General features: G+C 40.7%; 1 protein-coding gene across 5 annotated transcripts in view; it reads left to right on the top strand.

Annotated features, from left to right (window-relative positions):
- Window positions 1–26215, top strand: part of lama2 (laminin, alpha 2) — a 322377-nt gene that overhangs the window by 247213 nt on the left and 48949 nt on the right. For all 5 annotated transcript variants that reach the window (XM_050057581.1, XM_050057580.1, XM_050057578.1 and 2 more), the window contains 11 exons: window positions 2254–2416; window positions 9761–9839; window positions 9930–10061; window positions 14742–14858; window positions 15145–15308; window positions 17321–17459; window positions 18663–18765; window positions 19025–19141; window positions 20949–21131; window positions 22822–22976; window positions 23686–23829. In XM_050057581.1, the coding sequence (XP_049913538.1) occupies window positions 2254–2416; window positions 9761–9839; window positions 9930–10061; window positions 14742–14858; window positions 15145–15308; window positions 17321–17459; window positions 18663–18765; window positions 19025–19141; window positions 20949–21131; window positions 22822–22976; window positions 23686–23829 (1496 nt within the window). The remainder of the gene's footprint in view (window positions 1–2253; window positions 2417–9760; window positions 9840–9929; window positions 10062–14741; window positions 14859–15144; window positions 15309–17320; window positions 17460–18662; window positions 18766–19024; window positions 19142–20948; window positions 21132–22821; window positions 22977–23685; window positions 23830–26215) is intronic.

The raw sequence follows: 26215 nt of genomic DNA, 5'->3' as shown, positions 1-26215 counted from the left end.
GTGTGTGTGTGTGTGTGTGTGTGTGTGTGTGTGTGTGTGTGTGTGTGTGTGTGTGTGTGTGTGTGTGTGTGTGTGTGTAAAAGAGAGTGTGCTGTGGCTCACTGTATGATTGAGAGTAGCAATTAGAGACTTAATTATTGGCTATCACAAACACACCACATACACAAACACTGATGCAGATGTGCACACACTCGTACAACTGTGCACACACACACATCCATACACAGACACACACATAATGAGGCAAGAAAATACTGTACACACTTTCCTCTGAGTCTGCGTGTGTGTGTGTGTGCCCATGTTTACCAGATACTATAATATGATTCCATCCACGTTTTAAGTGTTTAATTGGCTTTTAAATCCCACTATGTAATTATATGGCTGTGACACACATACACACACACACACACACACACACACACACACACACACACACACACACACACACACAAATGCGGCGCACACACACACACACATGCAGTACAGCTGTTCATTAGCATGATGGCTTTAGTTTGGTCTTGGCTCTAATCACATCATGTTTACATTTCAAATGATAGGAAATGCTGCATTGCCACAACCACACACACACACACACAAGCCCACACAGACACACACACCTACAGACACTCACACACACTCTTTCAAGTTTCAACTTGCTTTAATCATATCACGTTTACATTTCAGATGAGAGAGGAACACGCCATCATTGCAGCACACACACACAAACAGCTTGCTGCATACACATGGAATTGCACAACACACCTCTTTACCCTCCTCTGTTTTGCTCTTGCCCAAACACACACGCTCACACACACAAACTCACGCACACTCCTCATTAAGTTCCAGCAGTTTTATTCAAATGAGCCTTGGAGTGTTTTAGTGCAGTTTCATCATTGATTGGTTTGAGATTTCACTGCCTTTAATTTGATAAAAGCAGGGCAAACATGAAGCCTGCCAAAATCACTGGCTTTGAATGGTGTTAAAACATTCTATGTGTGTGTGTGTGTGTGTGTGTGTGTGTCTGACACTCAGTGTGTGTCTGTGTTTAAATGAGTGAAGATCAAACGGTGTGATTTGTCTGTCTTTCTGTTTGAGTCATAAAGCTGAGACATGACAGCAGCGCCCACAGACAGAATGTCCATCAGGACTGAGCTCTGTCTGTGTTTACTATTAACATATCTCCACACACTGTTCATTTCTATGTGTGAAGATGATTTCTTAGAATAAAAAACAACTTATTTTAGGTTAGATTGTTGTTTTAATCAATTTACTTTGAGTCCACGTTTTAGCCTCTGTTATTCAAACATGTTAAACCTCTTTAAGCTCATCGTTTTAGTCTTTGTTTTTCCTTTATGCTTCACTCTCACCACTCTCCTCAGCCATGTTTGTCGAGCCCAACTCCTGCCAAAAACCCTCCAAAAATTAGAGCTGGGTATCTGTACTCAGTACCCTTAAGGTAGGGGAGCGAGGGGCACGACCTAACGTGGGGTAAATTGTAACATGGACTTTTTATGTGGTTACACAGGGTCGATCCTTTCTTGCTTCCACTTAATTTGACACAGTCCCTGGCTTTTGTTTGATATCTAGTGACAGCAAAAAATGTTGTTGCACATTTCTGATCCATTGTTAGCGCCATTAGCTTGTTTATTATTACATTAATGTCGCTATTACACTGAATGTCCTGCAGACCCCCGTTCAAACTTTTAAACTTTATATGGAAAAAAAAAAGAATCATTGAATGTTTGTATTTAATGGCCGGATCTGATTAGACTGACAGTCGGGTACAGCCCCAGACATTAAACATGCGGACAATAACTTGCAACAAAATTTCATTGGGCGAAGGAGGAAACTCCATTAACTGTCTTCCTCGCAGAACTCAGAAACATCTCTCCCAACTGAAGTCTTCCTCCTGGTTCGAATTATCTCAGTTTTTAATCGATACCTTCATTAAAAACCCACTGTACACTACCTGCACAGCACCAAACAGCGGACAGACAAAGTTAGCAACTAGCTCAGATAGAAAGTTGATCCTCCAGCAGCTGCAGACTCAGAAGCTTTTTCTCAGGAGTCAAAAAGGATTAAAAAAATAAAAACAAAACAGAAAGTGAATATTGGACTTTTGGAATGTTTGGTGATAAAGTAAACCATAACAGCACTATAAGGTGATAATATGTCAGGGCTGTGTATCTGCCAGCTCATTTTGAGGTTCCTCTGCCCCCTCATAGCAGTCTTTCTGTGTGTCTGTGTGTCCAGACCTCCAGTCAAAGGCCGCCGACTTGAACCAGACTCTCTCGCGGAGAGATGGAACTCCAGACAAAAGCCTGAAGGAGATGAAAGAGGAGATCCAGGCCATGCTAGCCGAGATGAGAAAACGACAGCTGGGAGGGAAGAAGAGCATTGCCGAGGAGGAGATGGAGTATGGACACACACGAACACACACATATAAACACACACACACACACACACACAGGTCATGTATCTTTCTCCCACACACAAGAAAAAGACAGATTTTAAGAAAACTTTGCGAACATACCAGTCTTTGTCTCAGAGTGCACGCACACATTTTTGAGCAGACAAAAGGTGTAAATTTCTTGACGAATGGAGTGAAAATGTGCCAAGAATAGTGTTTGGAGACAGGCAGTAACTGAGCATCTTTGCTTTTGAGCACTTTCTTTGGTGTTAATGTTTTGTGCTTTTTAGAACTTTTGAGTTTTTTGTCTTCAGAGTTGTTTCTGTTTCCTTTTTAAGTCTTGTTGGTGAATATGACCAAAACCTTCATTCTTCCATTTGCATGGAAATCACACTTGTTTTCACCTGCCTGTTGTTTTGTTACTTCTGTTTCATTTTTTGTTTTACTCACACTTGTATGCTAATGCATTCACCTTGTGTGTCTTGGATTGCCTTTGGCCCTGCTGGGATTCAATCCCACTTTTCCATCTTCTTGCTTGTTGTTCTGCAGGGTTTTTCCCCACTAGACATTTTCTTTTGCTGAACTTGCACAATGAGAAAGAGAGAGACGAGAGGAGAGAGGTGGAATATGCATTAAATTCACCCTAATAAATCAATATGTAAAAAATCTTACCTGCATACCATAGAAATTTTACACTAGCAAAATGTTAAACTCATGAAAATGGCAGTATGTTACCTATGTAAATAAATACAAAGAACATTTTTAATGTTGAACATTTTTAGATATTAGGGTGCACTTTTCCTAGCATTCCATGCAACCAGTGATTTCTGTTAATTTATTTACATCCTATAAGTAGACAGCAGGCTAATGAAACTTGAGCTGTGTAATATATCCATGGAAACATCACACTTGGGTTTTTTTGTCAGTCACAGTAAAGTTGCCTTTAAAGCTGTTCAAGTGCAGAATTATTTAGAAACTATGCACTGTTACCTCATATTGTGAATCTAATGAGGGATTGTGAAGTCTCATTTAATAACGATTTTTTTTTGTTTTTAATTCTGTTTTGTTTTTGTTGTTATTTCTTCCCCCTCATGTGCCAAGGAAACAGAGGAATCTTTATTATAAAAAAAAAAACCCATCAGAACTCACCCTTTGTCAAGACCCGCCCATGGTCCCGCCCTCCTTGGTTACTATTGCTGGGTTCGACAAAACTAGTCTTGCGGGGGTTCATTCCCATAGGAAACAATGGAAAATACCGGGAGATTTAACTTTCTCGTAATTCAAATTGAGTTGATCCTTTAATACGAGCCGGCCTGTCTGAGGTCTGCCCAGCAGGTTAGCATAGTGAGCTAACAACAGTCTGTAGCTAGCGTAACATTATTGGATCACATCACCTATTATAAAATATGAAAACCACATTGCTTCTCTTACCTTCGAGCATATGTAAGTATGCTTATTGATAGTCGATGTGTTGAACTGCCATTGTGGTCGTCCATAGAGTCAAATCCAAAGGAGACATTTCTCATGATTTCCCTTAGGTTTTGGGAATTGAATAAAAACTACTCGGGAATTTGTCTGGATATCTCGAGTCACTGTTGCAGACACCCCAAGCACACTTGTTAACCATGTTAAAATAATATAAATCACTGATTTATCCGTGTTTGCCAGCTAGAAAGCTCTGCGTTTCACCGTGACAACGAGCCTGGGAGAACACAGCCTGGGGTGATGTTTGGCAAACCCCACTACGTTAGCAACTGTTACTATGGGGAGGAGCGTCTCTGCCTTTTGCAGATGATGTGGTTCTGTTGACTTCATCACACCATGACCTCCATCATGCACTGGGGCGGTTTGCAGCTGAGTGTGAAGCGGTCAGGATGAGAGTCAGCACCTCCAAATCTGAGGCCATGGTTCTCTGCCAGAAATAGCTGGACTGTCCCTTCTGGGTTGAGAGAGAGTTACTGCTTCAGGTGAAGGAGTACAAGTCTCTCGGGGTCTTGGTCACAAGTGAGGGTAGAATTGAGCATGAGATGGATCGTCGCTTTGGTGCTGCTTCTGCAGCGATGAAGAGAGGGCTGAGCTGGACGGCGGAGCTTTATGTCCCAGCCCTCACCTATGGTCATGAGCTCTGGGTAGTGACTGAAAGAATGAGATCGCGGATACAGGCAGCCAAAATGAGTTTCCTCCGTGGGGTGGCTGGACTCAGCCTTAGAGATAGGGTGAGGAGCACAGACATCCAGAGAGAGTTCAGAGTAGAATCGCTGCTCCTTTGCATCGAAAGGAACCAGCTGAGGTGGTTCAGGCATCTGATCAGGATGCCTCCTGGGCGCCTCCTGTTAGAGGTGTTCTGGGCAAGTCCCATTGGTAGGAGGCCCCGGGGCAGACCCAGAACACACTGGAGGGATTACATATCTCATCTGGCCTGGGAACACCTTGGGGTCACCTAGGAGGAGCTGGAAAGCGTTGCTGGGGAGAGGGACATTATGGGTTCTTTGCTCGGCCTGCTGCCCCCAGGAATGAATGGTGGCCCACCTCCAAGGCTGTATCCAGGTCTCATAATACATCCACGGCATTATCAGGGGAAAAATGGTGAGTCCCCTGATATGTCGATAGTGAGTTTACTGCGTCCTTTCATCCCAAAGGCATCCTCTGTTCATTCTAAACATTTTTTGTGTTACCGCTGGGGCGACGAGATGCTGTTAGTCTCAAGCTTGGTCTGTGCAAAATTGATGTGACACAACAGAAAAACATCGACTACTGCTGTCGGTGAATGTCATTTTACTTGTCAACAGGCAAATGGCAGTCAACAAGGTGAATATTAGCTAGTACTGATGTTTGGCTGATGAATCGGTTTATCCAACAACACTGAATGCATACTTGATTATAACTGTGATAGTAATTTCAAGACTCTGAAACTTCTTTTAGGTAGAGTCATTTTTCATATCTTACAGAAATGAGTGGAACTCAATGGATGCCTTTAGTGATAGAAAAAACACACACCATTGTTTGCAAAATGGTTAGCTGTAATGTAGATTATATATGATTTATAGTACAGTAAAGAGGTTAATTCATGCAGAAGCACTGGTCCTTTCATTTCTTTTTCATTCTTTGATTTCTTTCCTTCTTTCGGTTGACACAGGAGACATCAGGAGTAAACGCCTTCCACTGAGCAGATACTCGATTACTAAACATCCTAGAGCCATGACTTTCTGCTGATGTTCTAACAAAGTGTCTCTCACTGTTTTCGCTCTCACTTTCTCCTTCTCAAGGCACTTGGTGGAATTAGTAATCTACTCTCTTGATCCCTCTCTTCTCCCTCTCTTTCTGTCTCTCTTTCAGCAGTAAATGTTGACGAGGTCGATGAGTTAATTAAAAGTACTGTATCGCCGTGGGGGTAGAAACAGAGAGAGACGTACAGAGAAGGTGTAGTGAGAAGGAAAGCCACAGAGAGACAGGAGAACAACTGACAGATGGACGGAGAGTTGTTGTGGGATAGAGTAGGGAGACAAAGAGAAATTGCCACTGCCACTGAATGACTTGTCTGTCAGTCTGCGGTTGATTATTTGACTGAACCCTGAGGGGAGATTTCAACCAGAGCAGCTGAGAAAAACACAAGCATCAACAAATGTTGAAAGGATACTTCAACAACATAAACAAAAGCTAGCACAGATATATGACTTTTATTTTTTCCATATTTGATCTATATTCAGTATGCGTTCAGACTGCAAAAACTCATTCATATGCTGTATTATTTTATATTGTAATGTAATAGTGGCTTGAATAATAGTTAAACACCCCTCCCTTTTGTTTTTACTTAGTTTTATACTGTTTTCTTCGTGCTGTTCCCCAGAGGGTTCATTAAAGATTCATCAAACCCAAAAATTACCTTGCATGTATCCCCAAAACTGTGTGAAATTGTCCTCTGAGTGATGTCAACTGGAGGACACTGGTACCTTGTTGTCTTAATTAATGCTGAAGGTGAAAAATAAGGCTCATTAAGGGATGCTATGGTAAACATATGGTTATTAAACTGTTTTAAATACTTCCAAAATGAGAAAGCTTTGTAAAAATGCATGTCAAAGCAAAGTATAATTAGAAAACCTGGAGTAAACTAAAGGCTGTATTGCAAAGCTTGACGGGTGGATCAGTTGAAGAGAAGCCTGCAAGATAGTTAAAACAGTCAACTTAAGTCTGAAGCTACAGTCACATGGCATACTTACATACATATATCTGCCATACTTTTTTTTTTTACTATGACGGTGTACTTTAGGACCTGGTTATGCAAGCAAAGAACTAGCTTATGTGTCATGTCATCTGACCATGTCTGAAGGTGCTGTGAAAGGCCTATTGTCATAGACAGGGGCGAGACGTAATAATGTTACTCCAGGATAACAGCACACATTTTTGAAGCCATAGTGACATAAAACAGTTGTGTGAAGAATGAAAAAAGAAAGCTCGGACATCCGGAGGGAGCTCAGAGTAGAGCCGCTGCTCGTTCATGTCGAACAGGGTCAGCTGAGGTGGTTCGGGCATCTGATCAGGATGCCTCCTGGGAGCCACCCGCTGAAGGTATTCCAGGCACATCCCACTGGTAGGAGGCCCCGGGGCAGACCCAGAACACGCTGGAGGGATTACATATCTCATCTGGCCTGGGAACGCCTTGGGGTCCCCCAGAAGGAGCTGGAAAGCGTTGCTGGGGAAAGGGATGTCTGGGGTGCTCTGCTTGGCTTACTGCCCCCTGCGATCCGGCCCCGGATAAGTGGATGAAAGTGGATAGATGAAAGGAATTGGCTCAAACCATGCCAGCGTTCTCACCTCAACATTGCTGGCCAATCATACATAGCAGTTGTGAATGTTTGATCGCCAAATCTACACAGTAAATAAAAAAAAGTTGGCTGACTGCACTAACAAAGCTGTAAATAATTGATGAATGCCCTTTTAATGAAACCTGAAGACTGTAAGAAGTTTGTTTTCATCATGTCTGTACTCTCCGAAAAGGTATATAACTAAGGGATAATGCCCAACAAGATGTCCATTACCACTTTTTAACGGGCAACATGGAGGCACTTGGGACGATTTCCTCTGTGAAGGCCATTAAAAAGTGATAATGGACACTTCAAAGTCACTCACCAAAGAAATAAAAAGTAAGAATATTCATTCATATTGTTGTGCTTTTTGCAGTCAAAATCACATTAGTTTTTCACAGACCAAATCTCTGTTTCCTTGGTAACACCTGCAGGTTTACCTAAAACCTGGAACAATCATTGCCACCCCATGAGCTTCTCATGCAGAGGAAACCTTATTCACTACTCCAGTAAACAGGACAAACCTTAGATATGACCCAGCGACTGGAGATTCTAGTCCGCCCAGCTCATGGAACCCATTAGCCCAGCTAGTAGCCAGAAAGCTAATGTTATCCTCCTGAGACCTGAACTTTTGTTTGGTTTGCATTTTTAATTTCTCCAAGCTTTGTGGGATCAATAGGACCCGATTAGTTTTAAAAGACTAAACATCGTTAACAATAATAAAGTCTCAAGGTCTCCAAAAAGTACTTCCTACTTAACAGTGTCTTAGCTTATTACTGTTGCTAAAGTTGGTCAAATTTGTTGCCGTATAAAACTACAAACATTATTAATCATAAATAAACAAGTTTCAACCATAAAATCTGATCAGGTTTTGCTCCTTGTCCACTTTTGTGTCGGGATCAGCTGCAGACTGACTTGGCAGAGATGGCTGCCATCTTGTTTTTACCTGGATTAGTGTATTGTGCTCTTACTACCACTAGGTGAGACAAAAACGTGTCCACGAACGAGGACAACAGGTCTATGTTAAGTAGAATGAAGTATAAGGTCAGGTAAACCCAAAATGTAATGTCCTCATATGAGGACACAGGGTCTCAGGAGGATATGCTAGCAAGATTCAAAGTCAATAGCATTGCATACAGTTGACAAACAGTAAATATAAATTGACAGTATGATTTTCAAGATTTTCTGGAACAAACAATCTGCCATGTGTAATGATACTGTTGGCCGCAGCCTGAAGTAGCAAGCTGAATATTGGACGGGATGTGAAATGATTGCTTAGGTTCAGAGGGGCAATGTAGTACCTGCAGGGTGTGTGACAGTCTCCTTCCTTTGGTGTCCAGAGGATGAGGCACTGAAGGAAGACTCTCAGTGCTGGAAATTAATTGTTAACAGATTAATTGTTAACTCCTTTCTGTTAACAGAAACAGACAGTTTCACCAGTACTACTTAGTAGGTGTCCATTAGTTTGTTTGTTTTTTAAAGATATTTTTTTGGGCATTTTTGCCTTTAATTGACAGGACAGCTAAGCATGAAGGGGAGAGAGAGAGAGAACGACATGCAGCAAAGGGCTACAGGCTGGAGTCGAACCTGGGGCGCTGCGGCAACAGCCCTGTACATAGGGCGCCTGCTCTATCCACTAAGCCACCAACACCCCGGTGTCCATTAGATTTTAACGGACACCCTGCAGCCATTCAGAATCGAGTATTCACCCAGACCATGGTTTGATATAAGTTATATGGGCTGGCTGTGGCTCAGGAGATCCAGGAGATCCAGCAGGTCATCCACTAACAGGAAGGTTAGCGGTTTCATTCCTGACTCCTCCAGTGCACATGTCAAAGTATCCTTGGGCAAAATACTGAACCCCACATTGCTACCGATGGCATCAGTGTGTGCTCGTATATAAATGTTTAAAAACCTGAGTAGGGGGTGGCAGCTTGTGGGGTAGCCTCTGACACCAGTGTATGAATCCGTGTGTGAATGAGTGAATGTGAAAGCAACTAGAAAAGAGCTACACACGTGCAAGTCCATTTACCATTTACCATATTGTCAGTTCTAAGTATCTGTTGCATGAAATTGAAGGACACAATGCAGAGATACACCTCAGAATTTCTTCCTCAGACACACAACTTGATGCGGCACAGGTCTCCGCTGGTTTTACCTGTTGGTCTTATTGATACAGCATGCCATACTGCAGTGCACATTCACACATATTCCTTCACCCGTCCGCCCAGTCACATGCAAACACACCCACACATTAGTGTGACAATATTTGAAATGTTTTACGCAGCCACAATTTAATCCAACTTTGCCTGAAGCATCAATAGAGGAAAATCGGCAATTTCATTCTGGTATTTCAACATTCAGTCATATGGAGTGATTATTGTCTTCACACAAGCAGAAGCTCTGTCATGCATCACAATAACTCTCCTCTCCTCTGAATTGTTGCATTCACGTATCCAACTTATTCCACGGTTACTCTTTTGTAAAGCATGAATACAACTGTGTTAAATGACCAAAATAAAAATGTAAATATTGCTTCCTCTTCCAGGCTTGCAGAGGAGTTGTATCAGAAGGTGAAGAGATTATTTGGTGACCCCCATCAGGCCACAGAGGACCTGAAAGCAGAGGTAATTATAACTTCTAATCTTTACTCTTTTGTCTTCGATGTCCCTAAATTAATGATGTTAACTTAATGCTCCCCCCGTCTGCTCCCACAGATAAAAGAGAAGCTCTCAGACCATGCAGGGAAGCTCCAGGAGGCCCAGGATCTCCTCCACTCCGCCCAGGGAAAGACGAGGCAGGCTGGCTCACTGGCTGAACAAAACCAGGCTAACCTCACAGCCCTGGAGGTGCACATTCACACAAACGCATACACAGCCACACACACACACACTCCCACACACAAGTTTAACATGCACAAACTCAGTCAGAAAGCTTGAATGCTGAATCATTTCTGTACTCACAGTCACTCATTTAAAATCACGAGAACAATGAACCACTATTCAAGCACACTAATTAAATTCTGTCGTGTTGTTTTTTTTACTGTGACAAGCAAAGGATAGATAGATAAAAGAATGACAGGAACACTGACAGTCAGCACTGGTGGGTTCTACACATGACCCTGTCACCAGTTTTTGAGATGAAACTAAATAATTATCAGGTTGTGAACAAAAGGTTGTGTCTGTACTCTACATTGCTGTGTTAATAGAATCCATGTGAGTTGGCTGACTTGTATCACCTTAGTTTCAAATGAGTGACAACAGTGAAGTGATGGATTACTGTTGTGGGGGGTACTGAGCCTATTGTATGTGTGATTTTACACGCTAGTGTAGTGCCCATTCAAAACCTGCCTGTCATAATGGGCTGATTGCTCGGCCTGTGGTAGTGCTACTTGCAGCTTTCTTAAGAACTGCTTATCCAAACATCTTCTCACTTGACACTCCACTTCCTCAGGTTCTCAGCAATACAACCGACAAGTATGAAGTAGATCAGATGAATAAACTTCCTCTTAACCCTTTATACCCAGCCTTTTTTAAATCACTAGTCATTGCTAATACCTAGCTATTTGGGACCAGGCTATTTCAGGCATTTACTCCAAAAGCTCATAATTGAGATGTTTTGAGTTTGCTACAGTTTAACACCTCTGGTCTCTCTTTCTTCATCTATTGATGAATGTACTGTAGGGAGTGACATAGATTGAGCTGTACCCAGCATGCCGTAAGGCGGAGTAGCAATTAAAGCCCCGTTTCCACCGAGCAGTGCAGTTCAGTTCAGTACACTTTTTTTCTGTTTCCAATGTGAAAAGTTGTGGATGGTACCAATGGAACTGTTCCGTACCATCCCCATTTTTGGTACCCCCTCTGTTGGGGTACCTAGCACACAGATCTGGTACTAAAAGGTGGAGCTGTGAACGCTGCAGTCCGTTGATTGGTCAATAGAGGACAGTCACTCTGCTCAGGGCTGAGCTGTGGCTGGTTTTGAGGCCGACTGCCGGAATTTTTGATTTGGAACGTTAAATTGTAATGTCACTCAATGTATGAGCTAACGACGTGAATCAATCTGCACACATGCTGTGGGCAACATTAAAACCCAGAGCTTGCCTCAGAAGGACTAGATGCACAACCCCACTATTTTTAAATATCCCATGGAGAGAGACTCTCACTGCAGCCTGTTTTATTTTGCTCTGAAAATGCTGGCGTGCAGCCTGGTTCTGTGGACGATAAACAAGGTTCAGAGTACAGTGAGTGCTGGACGGAGCAGTAAGTGACAACAACCCCGCCCACATTTAAGAGTACTGTTTGCAGTGGAAACGCTAGGGTCTAGGTACCATGTCTGAAGGGTTACTTTTGGTTCCAAAGGTACCATACTGAAAGTGTTTGGTGGAAACGGGGCTTAATAGGCTTGTTCAAGATGCACCAGGCCTGCGCAGAATCAGTCATCAGCAATAGCTGACAATGCAGGCCATTCAGATTTGTGTCCTACATGATCCCGCTCTGATGTCATGTACACAGGTAGCTGTTGTTGGTAGCACCAAGGGCCGAACTGCTCTCAATCTACTGTAAGACCCAGGGCTTTATGGGAAACTTCTGGATGTCACCTGATCAATGAGCTGATTAGCTTTGAGTTTTGACCACAAACACCCTGTTTTATAGAAAATCCTAATCCTAATCCCTTTGCTGCTGCTTGATCTCGTCCACTTTCCAGACGAGAAGCAGTTCATCATGAACAAGGGGAATAATATAGTGAGCGATGGAGAGCAAGGTGTACTCAGCATGCTGTTTGGCATTGCAACAGTTAATAGGGATCCTTTCTTAATACACTGCACAGTTTGCGCTGCTGGCAATAGTAACACACTACTAATAAATATGTCCCATAGATCTCAAGAGCTCGCCCTCAACACTGCACGTCCTTGGGTGCTCAGCAATACCGCCACCAGGTGTGAAGTTAATTGGATGAAGGGTTGTTGAGAAAGTGAAGGACAATCAGACAGACAGACTTCCTCCATTTTAGTTGAATAATAGTATCTAAACTTTTCGGGTTGTCTCAAACTTATAAAAAATTAAATCCTATAACTCCTAAAGAATCGTAAAGATTGGAGCAGCTAAGCATCTATTCATCTTGCTACATGTTCTTATTTTCCTTTCAACCCTTTTGCATATGATTCATCATCAAGGAAAGCTCACAGGCAGCACAGATTTCTAATAGAGCAAAACAACAAGCATTTATTGAGATGATTATTATACATGTCCTAGAGGAAACGTTCTGCAGCAATCACACACACATACAATGTACTCTTCATCTTTCTCTGTCTTTACATCTGTCTTTGTGCCTCCCTGACCCTGCAGTCTTTTCTTCTCTACAGAAAAGCTTTATTCAGTGAAGAAAGTGGAATATGCACTCTATACACACTGGGGTTGTACAGAGTTCATACGTTACTTCATCAAATCACTAATTGTGTGTCCCGTGTGTCCTCCAACCGCTTTTGTGATTTTCAATAACTGGAAATCTTTTTTACCATAAGGAGGTTTTTAGAGCTAATCAGTACAGAAAATAATAATCTTTCTGAGTGATTGCGCTGTCTGTCAATATTATGGGAACCACAGATTCAATTTAGATTTGACGTAAGCGAACCGACCAAAAAATACTGTAACAGCCTCACAGACTCAAACAAAGGCTCTCCTATACTGCTGGTGTGCATCCAGGTATCTGTGCATTACAGATTAAAAACTTATATATATATATATATATAGATATAAGTTTTTATTTATACTATTGACTGAAAATACTCAAGGACTGTTCTGACCATATCGACATATGGTTCCAGTAGAAAGAGAGAAAGAGAATCTTTGTCCATGAGACCTGTAGGTTAAATATACAATCCAACACATCATCTCAGAAATGTTCTTGTGTTGTTACAAAGCATTTACTGAGGATGTTTGCTCATCAGAGCTGAAATAATTAATCGATTATGAAATCAACAGTAAAATAATTGGCAGCTCTTTTAATAATCGTTTGACATTTTCCATCTTCTCAAGCATTTTGATCTTCTTCATTTCTTTGTCAAAACAAATTAACGATCTTGAGGTTTTGGAACGTTGGTCAAACAAAACAAGCAATTTGATGACATCACCTGGAGCTGTTGGACATTTCAATGGGTTTTTTTCTTTTACCTGATATTTTATAGACCAAAAATTGAATTTATGAATTTAATTTTAGAAAGTAAATTAAAAAAGTAAATTTAAAGTAAATTTAATAAAGCTGGATGTCCACTGGATCGGTCGCGTGCGCGATCCGGCCGAGGCGCGGGTGCTGGAGCTAATCGCTGCCATTCAAGTCAAATGTAAGCTGTTCCACCAGAAGTGCCGCGGCGCGTCTTAGCCGAGGCCTAGAAGCAGCTTGCTGCTCTACCCGGCTAAAAGTACGCACCGGGTCTATTTTTGACGGACGCCGTGTGACAGTGCGTCAGTTTGCACAGACCAAATGAGTCAAACAGGAAGTCAGGCGCAGAGAAGACGACAGTATCCGGTCAATTTTCAAAATAAAACACCCATGAAAACTCTGGATCACGAAATGACCTACATTGGTCAATGTCCGTCAGGCAGAGAAATCTTTTCTTTGTTTGTTGATGTCTTTATACCTCCAGGGTTTCCGCAGATTATCGCGTGACATTATGATCTTGCGATCCGCCAATTCCAGCCACTTGCGCGTGCGGCGCGTCCAGTGGACATTGTCGCCCGGCACAGGACAGAGTCTGCGCGCAGCCGAATCGTGCACGCGAAAGATCCAGTGGACACCCAGCGAAAAGAGTCCTTTTCAGATGTTTTTCGAACATTGATAATGTGATGCAGAGATGGAGGAAGGCTGTTCCGAAGAGATGGTCCTCTGTATTTCAACATGAACATTGATTAATGTCAGACAATATGGAAGATAAAAGTCCATAGAGTCTTGTGGAATATGAGGGAATGTCTGAGGAACACCAAAAAAAAGTTCTGAAAAGCGCTGAGCAAGTCAAGAGTGAGATGTACGTATTTACACATGAATACACAAGTCTGGTATATGTTCACATTAAACATTGATAAAAGTTGATGTTTTCTAAAGAGAGAAGCAGATAATTCACATTTTTTAGCAAAGGTAATCATTCTCTAAATTCTTTTGAGTTAGAAAGATCATATTGAGATAAGTGGGACATGTGGCAGCCCAAGCAGTATTACAATACATAATACGAGGGTAAAATAAGCTGTAGTAAAATGTTATATATATAGGGATGATCAACCAGTGAATGAACTCTACTTAAGATACCAATTGACTTCATGGTCTTTTTACAGACAAGTTTAATATGATATTTCCAACATAGTTTTTCGTTTGCTATGACCCCTAGAAATTTTATGTGAGGAACCAAGAAGAGCATCAGCAAAATAATCAGGAATGAAAATAGTAGTTACTTGCAGCCCTGATGTCCATACATTGGTAAATCAGAATCTTTTTCAGCAATCGATTGTGGGTTTTTTTTTTTTGTTTGTTTTTTACAGAGGAAGTGCTCCGCTGTGAGCGGGCTGAAACAGGAAGCACAGGAGGTCCTTGGAGAAGGAGAACGTCTACTGGATGAAGCAAACCAGCTTTCTGATAACATCAACAAGGAGATAGAGGTGAAATAGTCAAGCTAGCAGAAAACCTGTAAACGTAGTCTGCTGTTGATTAGTCTGTCCGAGATTTGTGTCCTCTCGCATCAGGAAAGAGGAGTTCGTATGAGTTGAAGAATATCTCTCTGTGTTTTGACTTTGTCTGTTTGCTGTAATCTTTCTTTGATTTAAATAATTTCATTGCCATTAAATACAGAATTACTACCTAAACAATTAGAAAGGATGCAAACAGAGAGTGATTTGAATGCGTCCGTCAAGCAAAGCGAGCAGAGCCTCTGTTTTCTGTCTGTAGGACTTGGAGGGGATGGGACGAGAGCTGGGTCCTCTTCATGACCAGCTGGATGACAGAGTGACTCACCTCACTGATGGTTTAAGTGACGGCGGCCTGGCTAGTCACGTACATGATGCAGAGGAACGCGCCAAGGAGCTGAACGAATCTGCTGCCATTTTGGACAGGTAACACATCACTACACATTTATATATGTTAACACCAGGTAAATCTACTTTAGATAGGGCTGGAACTGGGAGATGATTAATCAAACGAATCGTGGATTTACCATCAATTAGTCTATAATAATTGTGATAATCAATTCATTGTATTTGTTATTTATCAAATAATACTGTCAAACATTAGCTGGTTACAGTTTCTCAACTGAAAAGACTTGGTTTGTTTTTGCCTCTTTAATGTGCGTGTGCTTGATTACATTTCTTCTGGTAATTTGGACTATTGATCAAAAACACTTGTATTATTTCAAGCTCCTGAAATGTGTGATGGCCAAATACTAATTGATTGATCAATGGCACAAAAATAATGACATTTTAAATTAGGGCTGTCAAAGGATTAGTTTTTAAAATTCACTTTTTCTTTAATTGCAGGTTTTAAATTCCATTATTTTACATTTCAAAACAGTTGAAAAATCAAGATTGGTAATTACATGAATGCAAAGAAATTTATCTTATGATCTTGATCTTGATCTTCCCCCTCTCTTTATTTAATTATTTATTTATTTCAGATCAGTGCTGCACTGTTAAAACAGTGTGGTCCAAGAGACAAAATAGCAGCATGCAAACAACCCTCTGAGACCCATATACTGTAGACCTATTTTTGTCTTTTCTGTGGGGTACAGGGGATCTTTTGGGGGTGATAGCAGGTCAGCATTATATGCCACATAGAAGTGATATTTGTCACCTGAAAGCTGGAAATCTGAAGATTAATTTGAGATGCAGCTCAGCACTGTGTCAAGTTTTACAAGTCATAAATATGCAATAAACACTGGATGCAAAAAAGTATATAGTTTGTGCCCAAAGCTGTATGAGACTAACATAAAGTGGACATGTCTGTAAAGGGGAGACTCATGGGCACCCACAGATACCATTTTGATTCAGATGAGATTCAGATCTCTAGATGAGAGGTCAAGGGACCTCTGTGAAAATGGCCATGCTGTTTATCCCTCGGCAAAATTAAGGCAATTTGGAGTATTATTTTGTCCTAGTTCAGCTATCATAACATGGTTAGTACCACTAGATTTCTCTGGTCTTCTACTACGATACCAGTATAATCACTTTAGCTTTAATACTCAGACATCTATAGCCTCTGAAAGACAGGTGGTGGCAGAAATAAATAAAATGAACGCATAATGTTGGACCATTAATCACATTGCGATTAGCGTGTTAACACTGACAGCCCTATTTTAAATACAAGAATTACACGATTAGAATAATTGATATTGCCACCCTAAAAACCACCGCACTGTGTTTGTGGTTGACATGTAATCTTGGTTGCCTTCGTTGTTAATTTCTCCCCGATTTTGGATCACATTTTAGCTGGAACATGTGTTAAGATTTTGGTTTAGAAAACTTTACTGCAATTCCCGCCATTACCTTCATTCCCTGGCTGCAAGTACACTGCCACATGTACTCTCATACTAACATCATGTTTTCTTGGTCGCTGATGTTATCATTTCTTCCTGGTTTTGGATCATTTTCCTGCTGGAACATGTCCGGTTGTGAAGATTTTGGTTCAGAACCTTTGTTGCAGTTGTAGATGCTCTAATGGGGCACCCAAGTAGTCCACTGGGTAGTGCCCATACCATTAAGGCTGAGTCCTTATTGCAGCAGCCTGGGTTCCAGTCTGACCTATGGCCTTTTGCTGCAGTCTCCCCTCTCTCTTCCCCCTTTCATTCTCACTATCACAATAAAGGGCTTTTTCAAGAGGGGGCCTTAAAGAGACAGACACCAAGCATAGCATTTCAGTCAGAGCGTGAATACAGGTGTTTCAGCACAGACAGTATGAGGAGTATTAAGTGTTTATTTAACATTAAAGCATGTAAACATGTTCTAGTTGAAACCCAAAATACAAGTATGAACCTAAAAATGAGCATAACAGGTCCCCTTTAAGAAAATGTGTGTACAACATATCAAAAGAGAAATATCAAAGTGAGATCTGTTTCTCTCTTTTGTCCTCACAGTATTTTAGCCGAAGCAAAAAACCTCTCCTTCAACGCAACAGCTGCCTTCAAGGCCTATAGCAACATTAAAGCAAATGTGGATGCAGCAGAGAAAGAGGCGAAGGCAGCCAAACAGAGGGCAAGTGAGGCACTGGCGCTGGTAAGTGGACACGTACACCAACACACAAAGACACACGCACGACTATTGACTAAATTCAAAGCAGCAATTTCTTATTTAGTCCAACTGCTTCCTTCAGGGTTTAACGAAATATCCCATTACTTTTATTATGTTATCAATTCATTATGAGGAAAACATCTTGTGTCTGATTAGTCTCGCTTTCCATGTTTTCCAATACTTTATTTATTTCACGATTGTGAACAACGAAAAGCTGAACTGTACATGTTTATTTATACTTCTGTTCAGGTACTGCACACATACTGTAAATACTGAGTACAAGCATTCTAGCTATCCACACTATGAAAGTGTATCCTCAGCACAAGAGATGGTGTGTGTGTGTTTGTGTGTCTCGCATGCAGTAACAGTAATGTAAGCTCGGGCTCTCCATTAGTCATGGCTGAGAGATCAAAGCACTTCTCTGTCCCTCTTCTTCCGTCTTTTTTTCTCCCCTCTCCTTCTTTCATTATCATGACCACACACACCTGAAATCTCCCTTTTTCCTCTCTCTTCACTTCTTTTATTTCTTAATTTATTCATTTTTTTCCTGCATTCCCTCTCTCTCTTTTTCCCCTGTTCTTATTTCAAACACCTTTTTGTTCATTTCCCATTTGTTTGCTTTTGTCTTGGTTACATTGCTCCCGTTTGATTTTCTTTCCCCCCTTTATTCTATAATAGTTTCTTTTGCTCTCTGTTCCTTTTTCTTGTCCTGTGTGCCAGTTCATTTATTTGTGCTCTTTTTTTTTCCTGCCAAAATTTTACCCTTTTCTTTTTCGACTCCATTTCTCGTTTGCATTTTTCACCTCTATGTTTCTTTTCCTTTGGCAAGAACGAGGTAAAGGGCAAAAGGAGAAAGGGATAAAATGACAATGAAAGGAGGCAGAGACATAAAGAAAGAAGGGGTTGAAGGAGGAGAATGAATGTGAGAAGTTAATTCTGCTGAATGCATTTCCTAGAATACCATTTAGCAATGCAAAGTAGTGGTGCTTTGATCTTACAGAAAGGTAGCATGCAGATTACTGCACCTTTTTATGTATGACGAAACATATTTTTTAAATTCATGTGTGGGATCTAAATTATTCTGGAAGCATTTTTTGTGAAGGCATGCAAAGTCACGGATTTTGTGCTGTTGCTCTCTCTGTATGCGCGTGTGTGTGTGTGTGTGTGTGTGTGTGTGTGTGTGTGTAGGCTTTAGATCCAGAGGCCCCAGTAAAGGAAGCAGCTGAAGGTGCCCTTCAGAAGAGCAACAGACTGCTAAACCAAGCTAAACAACTTCAGAATGATGTCAAAGGTAACCATGAGTGTATGCTATAGACAGTATGAGCAGCACACGGATGTAGGAAGGCAACTTATTCTTGTACAAGAAGCTGTAGTCTCTAAATGTTTTATTAATTTAAAACATTCTTACCGCTATCAATGTCGCTCTTCATTTCGCCTCTCTAGACTACCTGTCAGTCACTCTTCCCATTAGGGAGGCGAGGGAAGTATTTTTATTAGTAGGCAGCCTTGGCTTCAAATCAAACTATCATCGTGTGTGTGTGTTTGTGTAGAAAATGCCGATGGCGTGGCCGGGCTGAAGGGCAGAGTTAAAGCAGCGAGAGACAAAACCAAAGACCTGCTGAAAGCTGTCAACGGAACCATGGCAACGCTCAACGCTATCCCCAACGGTACGGCTGCACAAAACACACAGTGTGTATATGAGTGTGTGTGCGTGGGAGTGAGATAAAGAGAGAGTGGATCAATATCACTGTGCCGATAGAGGTCAGTTGCTCTGGTAAACTCAACTTGACACATGTCAGTACTCTCAGATACACAGACACACAGAAATGCACTGCAGTGATAGCGGGATGTTGAACCGCAGTGATGCACATGGTTGCGTTTGGATCAACACGCAGAGAAGTGTTAAATACAGCTACTACAAATTGTAAATGGAATGAACCCAGAGGTTAACACAACATATTTAATTCCAATTTAAATCCCTGTGAGTGAGTAAACACGTTGTGGTCAGAATGCTCGAGACTGAACAGCTATCAGTCTGATTTTCTGACGAGATCTACTCAACCTGGTGGCAAAATCAGATCTTTCATCAGGGCTGATGTTCTGCAATTATTATCTATTGGTGTGATGGGTTCACAGTTTCAATCAGAAACAACCTCAGAAGTCAGAGCTTGGAATGACTGTGATTTGACTGTGTTTTAGTTTAACAAGTTAGAATACCATTAGCAGTCGCAGCATCACCAGCTCTAGCCAGGTTAGCCATTGTTAGCAGTCTCAGTTGTAACAACACATTATACAGTATATTGTAAGTGCTAATAAACAGTATATTACTACAGCTTTGACTACAGTTGATCGTGGATATATGAAGAGAACTCAAATACAGTGATGAACATGGGGCCTCGTTCATTCCTCCGAATGTCGTCAAATGGCGCGTATAAAATTACCCCAGTGACCAAGGGATTATTGGCACTGTTTCTGTGCTGTGCGGCCCATAGAGCAGGCACACGAGAGAGCCACCACGGCAGAGTGTCTTACTTCTGCTGGCTGAACAGCTAACATCTGGTTTTATCTTGCAGCTCTTTTAGACTTTCTAAATGTCATCTGACCAAATGGATTAAATGCTGATGGTGAACCAGTCATTTTGCAGGGGCATCTCTTTCGCCATTTAAGTCAATGAGGAAAAGTCTTTTTAGGGTCGCACTTCCTGGGGGCCTGCTGTTGATCCGTGGAGCAGCATCTTGGATTTTGAGGTCGGGGTTCCCCTACATTCCGAGTCAGAAATCCGACTTAAGGAGGAAACTAAAGGAAACTCAGAATTCTGACTCCCCAGTGCAAATGGAACACGCCATTATTGACCTCTATGCACATTCTGTACTACAAGGTCCCAGTGTGGGCAGTGTTTTAGTAGTCAGCAGGATAGTTTTGTTTATTGTGTTAGGCAAAATAGTCTGATGTGCATAGATTACAACAAACCAAAACTGAAGATACAGTTAGTCCCACAGCATGTGCTAATATCATAAACTTAAACATATAAAATATGTATTTGTCTGTATAGTATACTGTTTTGGCAGCTAATATACACAAAATTAATGCACTTCACCATTTTGTATTAAGAGGCTTTTATACAAAATCTATTTCAACTAATGGCAATGAAACTGCGTCTTTAAAAAGATAGTGAAACTTTCCCCTCAAAGTTTTGCATTTGTGGGGTTCTCTTACTAAAAACAATTCATTTTCAAAAATTCCAAATATAAGCAGCTCGTCAGTTTTTGATGTACAATGGGGCAATATTTAAAGTTCAGAGAGAAGTATTTATAAATCATATCATTTTGACTGAGCAATATATAGTGTATCATAAACCACCCAATACAACACAAAAACAGCTATTGGTCTAAACTTACTTATGCTATGAAACTGAGTAATGTATGTAATTTGTGTAGCTTTTATTTATCTATTTTTTACATTCTACATTCACAGACACAGCAGCTAAGCTAGCAGCCACTAAGGCTGTAGCAGCAGATGCTAACGCCACGGCCATAGACGTCCTGGAGCGCCTTGGGGAGTTGAACCTGCACCTGTACGGCCTTCAGAGGAACTACAGTGACCTGGAGGACACTGTTAATGTAGCCAATCAGATGATCCAGGACCCAGAGAAAAACAGTAAGGTTCACAGTAACATAGTCTAGTAATAGAGTCGTGCAGGATTATGTCCGAAAACACAGAAATGAGTCAGCACTTTTGACTTCCTTGTCTGGAAGTCAGTGTATTTTTTTGAATGGGTTTTTGTTAGATGCCTGATATAAGGTCTGTGGTTAACACAATGAGAAGGATGTTTTCATGTTTTGTCCTACAAAATAAAAAATGTCATGAATTTGGAATCTTTTACACGTCTTAAAAAAGGCTGTTGCTGACAAGAAGCTAAATGGAGGTACAGAACGTCATTACACCAAACAGCCTCTTTGTGTTGAAGACGTTAAACTCATGCTACCGCAGTGTGGTTCATTTATAATCTAATGTCAATGTTTTTTTCTCTGGTAATTTCATTAATACTTAATTTTTGAAAATTACTTACCTAGTATGATAAGTGTTTGTTTGCCACAGAGCTTATTTGTCATAAAATCCAGACAAAATAGCATTTGATGAGGGAACTAGGGTGACGCTAACTTTCAGGTTTGCCTACAAAACATCATCCTTGCACCACTCTGTAGTAGTAATATTAGCAGGAAAATATTGTGTTTTGGATGTTCCTGGAAACATTTGTGAGCTTGTTTAGTATTGATAAAGATTTCTTTTTGATTAACTGATCACTTAGAACTATGAGTGCTCTCTGAAAAAAATGTTTCTGCTACTGAGCAGCTTTTGTGTGACAAAAAAAATTATTTTCTATTCATACTTTATTCATTTAGTTTTGTGATTTACCTCCTAAAGCTTCTAGTTTCAGAAACCGAGATAAGAGAACCTCGAAACTCAGTGCCAGTTTAAAGATTTCTAAAATGATGTCTGTCATTTTTTTACTTTTTGGAGCAATTAAGCCACATAAATGATGAATTTAACCAAAACCTGATATTTTTTTCTCTCTGTCTCTCTTTTTCTCAACCCCCACAGCCATCAGTATGTATATTTCAATTATAAGTATAAGTACTTATTATTATATGTGGTGCACCAATACCATGTTGTAATTACCCAATAATGATGAGAGTACAGACTTGTAGGCATTTATCGGCTTTCCATCCTGAAATAATTTGTTGGGACATTTTCAATTACCACTTAAACACTGTATCATCAGCAGCATTGTGTTTATGTGCTGTTTCGAGCTAAATCAATAGCAACTATGTGAAAATGATCTGATTTCAACAACAGTATTGGAGCACCACCCATTAGTTTTATGAGCCTCTTTAATAGCTATACAGTAAACAGTAGTTGCTTCTAATAATGCCTCTGTTCCGCTCTGCTCTGCTCCGCTCGAGCATGAGAGCTCTGCGCTCTGCAAAGCATGGAGCTCTGTCTTTTTATTTCTATCTTGCTCTTTCTTTTTTATTCTTATTTTCAGTTTCAAGCCTGTACAATGTATAATAGTCAATAATGTAAAAATGTTCTCTTTGAATGCTGAGCTACACTAATTGCTCGGCTCTCACTGGCTTCTCCATCTCTCCCGCTCTTTCTCCTTCTTTCTCCTCCTTCTTTGAGTAATATCGGTGATTTCCTCAGCTGCCATCATTTGTCATCCTTTCCTCACTCTTTACACGCTAGCTCTCCACACTCTCTCCGCTATAATATACTGTACAGTGCTGACGATAACCACTACCGCACTGTTCTCTATCACTACTGTACTTTATTTCTCCGCCCTCAGTCCACGCTGCAGGAGCTAAAGTGAAGGATTTGGAGGATGAAGCCGACAGGCTGTTGGAGAAGCTGCAGCCAATCAAAAAGCTGCAGGACAATTTGAGGCGTAACATCTCGCAAATCAAGGAGCTGATCAACCAAGCCAGGAAACAAGCTAACTCAGTAAGTTGTTAACACACTGACTGTGGTTACAAGCACAAAATATTTTAGTTTTTGGCCTTATTCCATAAAAAGACAATATTTCTATTAAGCTGTTTACAGCATTGAAAAACACTGAATAAAGCAGTTTCAAGTTACGAATCAGTGTTTCTCTAATGCTGTTTGGCTGCTAGCCTTGTACTTGTTGATTTGTGCTCAGTTTTTTTCCTGGTAACTCAAGATTCACACTTTTAGGAGGTTTTTATTGGGAGATGAATTATCTGCAGAGGTCTTCTCCACTCCAAAACAAACTTACCAGGTGATTTAAACTGGTAAAAAAAAAAAACACTAATAAAGCAGTGTTTTTCCGAAACTCATTGCGGAGAGGCTGCTAACTACAGTGGCCGACACAAAAACGTAACTGGCCTGTCAAGAGTCTCTGTTTGGTTTGTCTGTTCCGGGCTACGGTAGAAACATGGCAGTGCAACATGGCGATCTCTGTGGACGAGGACTTGTTCCCTTTGTAGATGTAAACAGCTCATTCTTGTACATTAAAGAAGCCATACTTATTATATTATATTCCTTTCTGACAATATATATCCTCCTAAATCCTACACACTGGACCTTTAACCCGGTTTTGAAATAGTTTTGTTTCACTACATATAAAATAAATCCAAACTCAAAGAGCAAGACGGAAGTTCTGCACATTTATGCTCTTTCTTCCTCTTTCCAGATCAAAGTGTCAGTGTCATCAGGTGGTGACTGTCTCCGTAGTTACCGCCCCGACATCAGGAAAGGGAGGTACAACACCATCATCCTCCACGTTAAAACCACCACACCTGATAACCTGCTCTTCTACCTGGGATCAGCCAAATATGTAAGTAGTGTTGAACTTACTTACTGAGCATAAAGCACAGATTACATCAAATACACTAAACTGTCCAGAAGGACATATATCACTGTCAAAACTACAGTTATAGATACATCTTGTCTTTGCAATGGTATGCTCGTTGTCATTGAATCATAGGGCCTAGAGGCCTATTATAACCTTAGCTTCAACCAGAGAAGCAATATGACTACCGTTTTTATGCATTATGTTTTTGGGTTGTCCGTCCATCTGTCAGTCCGTCCCATTCTCTTGAACATGATATTTCAAGATTGCCATTAGGGAGTTTCCTCAAATTTGGCACAAACGTCCACTTGGACTCAGAGATGAACTGATTAGAATTTGCTGGTCAACGGTCAAGGTCACTGTCACCGCACAAAATATGTTTTTGGCCAAAACTCAAGAATTCATACAGTAATAATGACACTATTTCACACAAATATCTAAGTGATGACATTTAATATCCAAAAGGTCAAAGGTCACCTTCACTGTGACATCATAAAAACACTTTTCTGGCCATTATTCAACATCATTAATCAGGAACAGGAGAGATATTTGGTCAGATACTGAATTGCGGTGACACAAATCTTGGGCGCCCACTTCACCCATATTTGAAGCATTGTCAACTGTCATGGCTACAGACATGGATGTAAACTGGAACTGCAATTTGACTTGTTAATGGAGGCGCACAACTGTGAGGCGGTTTTCTAGTTTGTTTGTTGTTGTTGTTTTTTGTTTGTTTGTTTTTTTCATTTCATCTGGCCAAAATTTCAAAAATGTTCTCACAAGGCAGGGGACTGCCAGGAGTTGGTCCTCAACTGTGATACATCATGTATGCAGCAACCTAAAGGAATCATTCAGAGTTGTATTTGAAAAAAAAACACGAATGAATTGTTGTATATAAGCACTCATTACGTGTGTTTGGGTAACTAATATGTCTTTGTGGCTCCCTGAGAAAAAAATGGCTGAACTTTGTCCGTATATGGCTCTGGTATTATTGCGAACCAAACAGAAAATCCAGTTGACATTTTCACATTTTTTAAATGTTTCATATTAAATCATTAATCATATTTAATACAATGTTGAGGGGCTATATATTGTGTAGCATTTATCATACTTGAAAATGCCTGCTTTCTAAGGGCACGCACACACGCGCACAGAAGTATACATGCACACTTGCACTCCTCTCTCTCAGACACACACACATGGACTACACACACTCCCAGAGTGATTTGTCTAATATGAGAATAATTAATACTTCTTGACACTTACTCACTAACACCCCTATAAACATAGCAACCTGCTGTTTTAAGGTATCACTGATAATCCCTGTGTGTACATGTGTGTGGGTGCGTGCTTATGAATATGTGTGTGTGTCCTTAGGAGCAGAAGCAATTAACAACAAGTTTATGTTGCTATCTGCTTTATCCTGATTTCCCCCGAGAAATCACTGCTTTGCTTCATCTGACTGGGAAGTCTTGAACGCGCATGCACGTGTGTGTTTGTGTGTGTGTCGCTCACTAATATTCTCTAATAGTGAAGAATTCTGTATGAATAGTAATGCTCTGTGTGTGTGTGTGTGTGTGTGTGTGTGTGTGTGTGTGTGTGTGTGTGCACGCGCACCTCTACCATCTCACTAATAGTGTGTAATGCTAGTTGAATAATAACGATGCTGCCCTGTGATCTGTGCTAATGAATAATCGCCATTACCCTGGAGAGACTAGAAAGATAAGTGTGTGTAGCTGTGTGTGTGTATATGTGTGTCATTTGTGTCTTCAAATGTGACTCCCTAATAATCTCTAATTGTGCATAATACTATATGAATAATAATGCCGTGTGTGTATGTGTGTGTGCACCAGAGACAGCATCCAGATGAGAGCATATGCTCAAAATTCTTATTAATTTTTTTGGCTCATACATAAGTAATACAGCCATTAATCAAAATACAGCAAGATCCTGTGAAAATCCACTTATAGAGACAGATGGAGAAAACTTCAGCCTTTGTACCCTCAGAATAGAGCAGGAATGGGTGTGAAGCCACACCGCTGTGCGCTCATTCACTATTTCCTGCATGATAAATACTCTATAAGGTTCTCTATAATAAGTAATAAATTGAGAATGTGGGTACTTATTAATCATCATCTTTTTGCATCACCACCAACCGTGTTGCATAACTCCTGTGTTCTGTCATTTTAGGAGCAAATGCAAGGCATTGCATTATGCAATTTCCAACAAGCAAAACTCTGCTGAATAGCAAAGTGAATGAAAGTTTATTATCTGCTTAGTTAGATACACACTGTATTCACAGCTGATGGCCAGATGTTTATCTGACGACATCTGGTTGAGCTTTGTGAGTCCAGATGATCAGTATGCGTAT

Source organism: Epinephelus moara, chromosome 12 (assembly GCF_006386435.1).
Source record: "Epinephelus moara isolate mb chromosome 12, YSFRI_EMoa_1.0, whole genome shotgun sequence".
Classification (NCBI taxonomy): Eukaryota; Metazoa; Chordata; class Actinopteri; order Perciformes; family Serranidae; genus Epinephelus; species Epinephelus moara.
The sequence above is the reverse complement of the archived record's forward strand: the minus strand, read 5'-3'. Positions and strand labels throughout refer to the sequence as shown.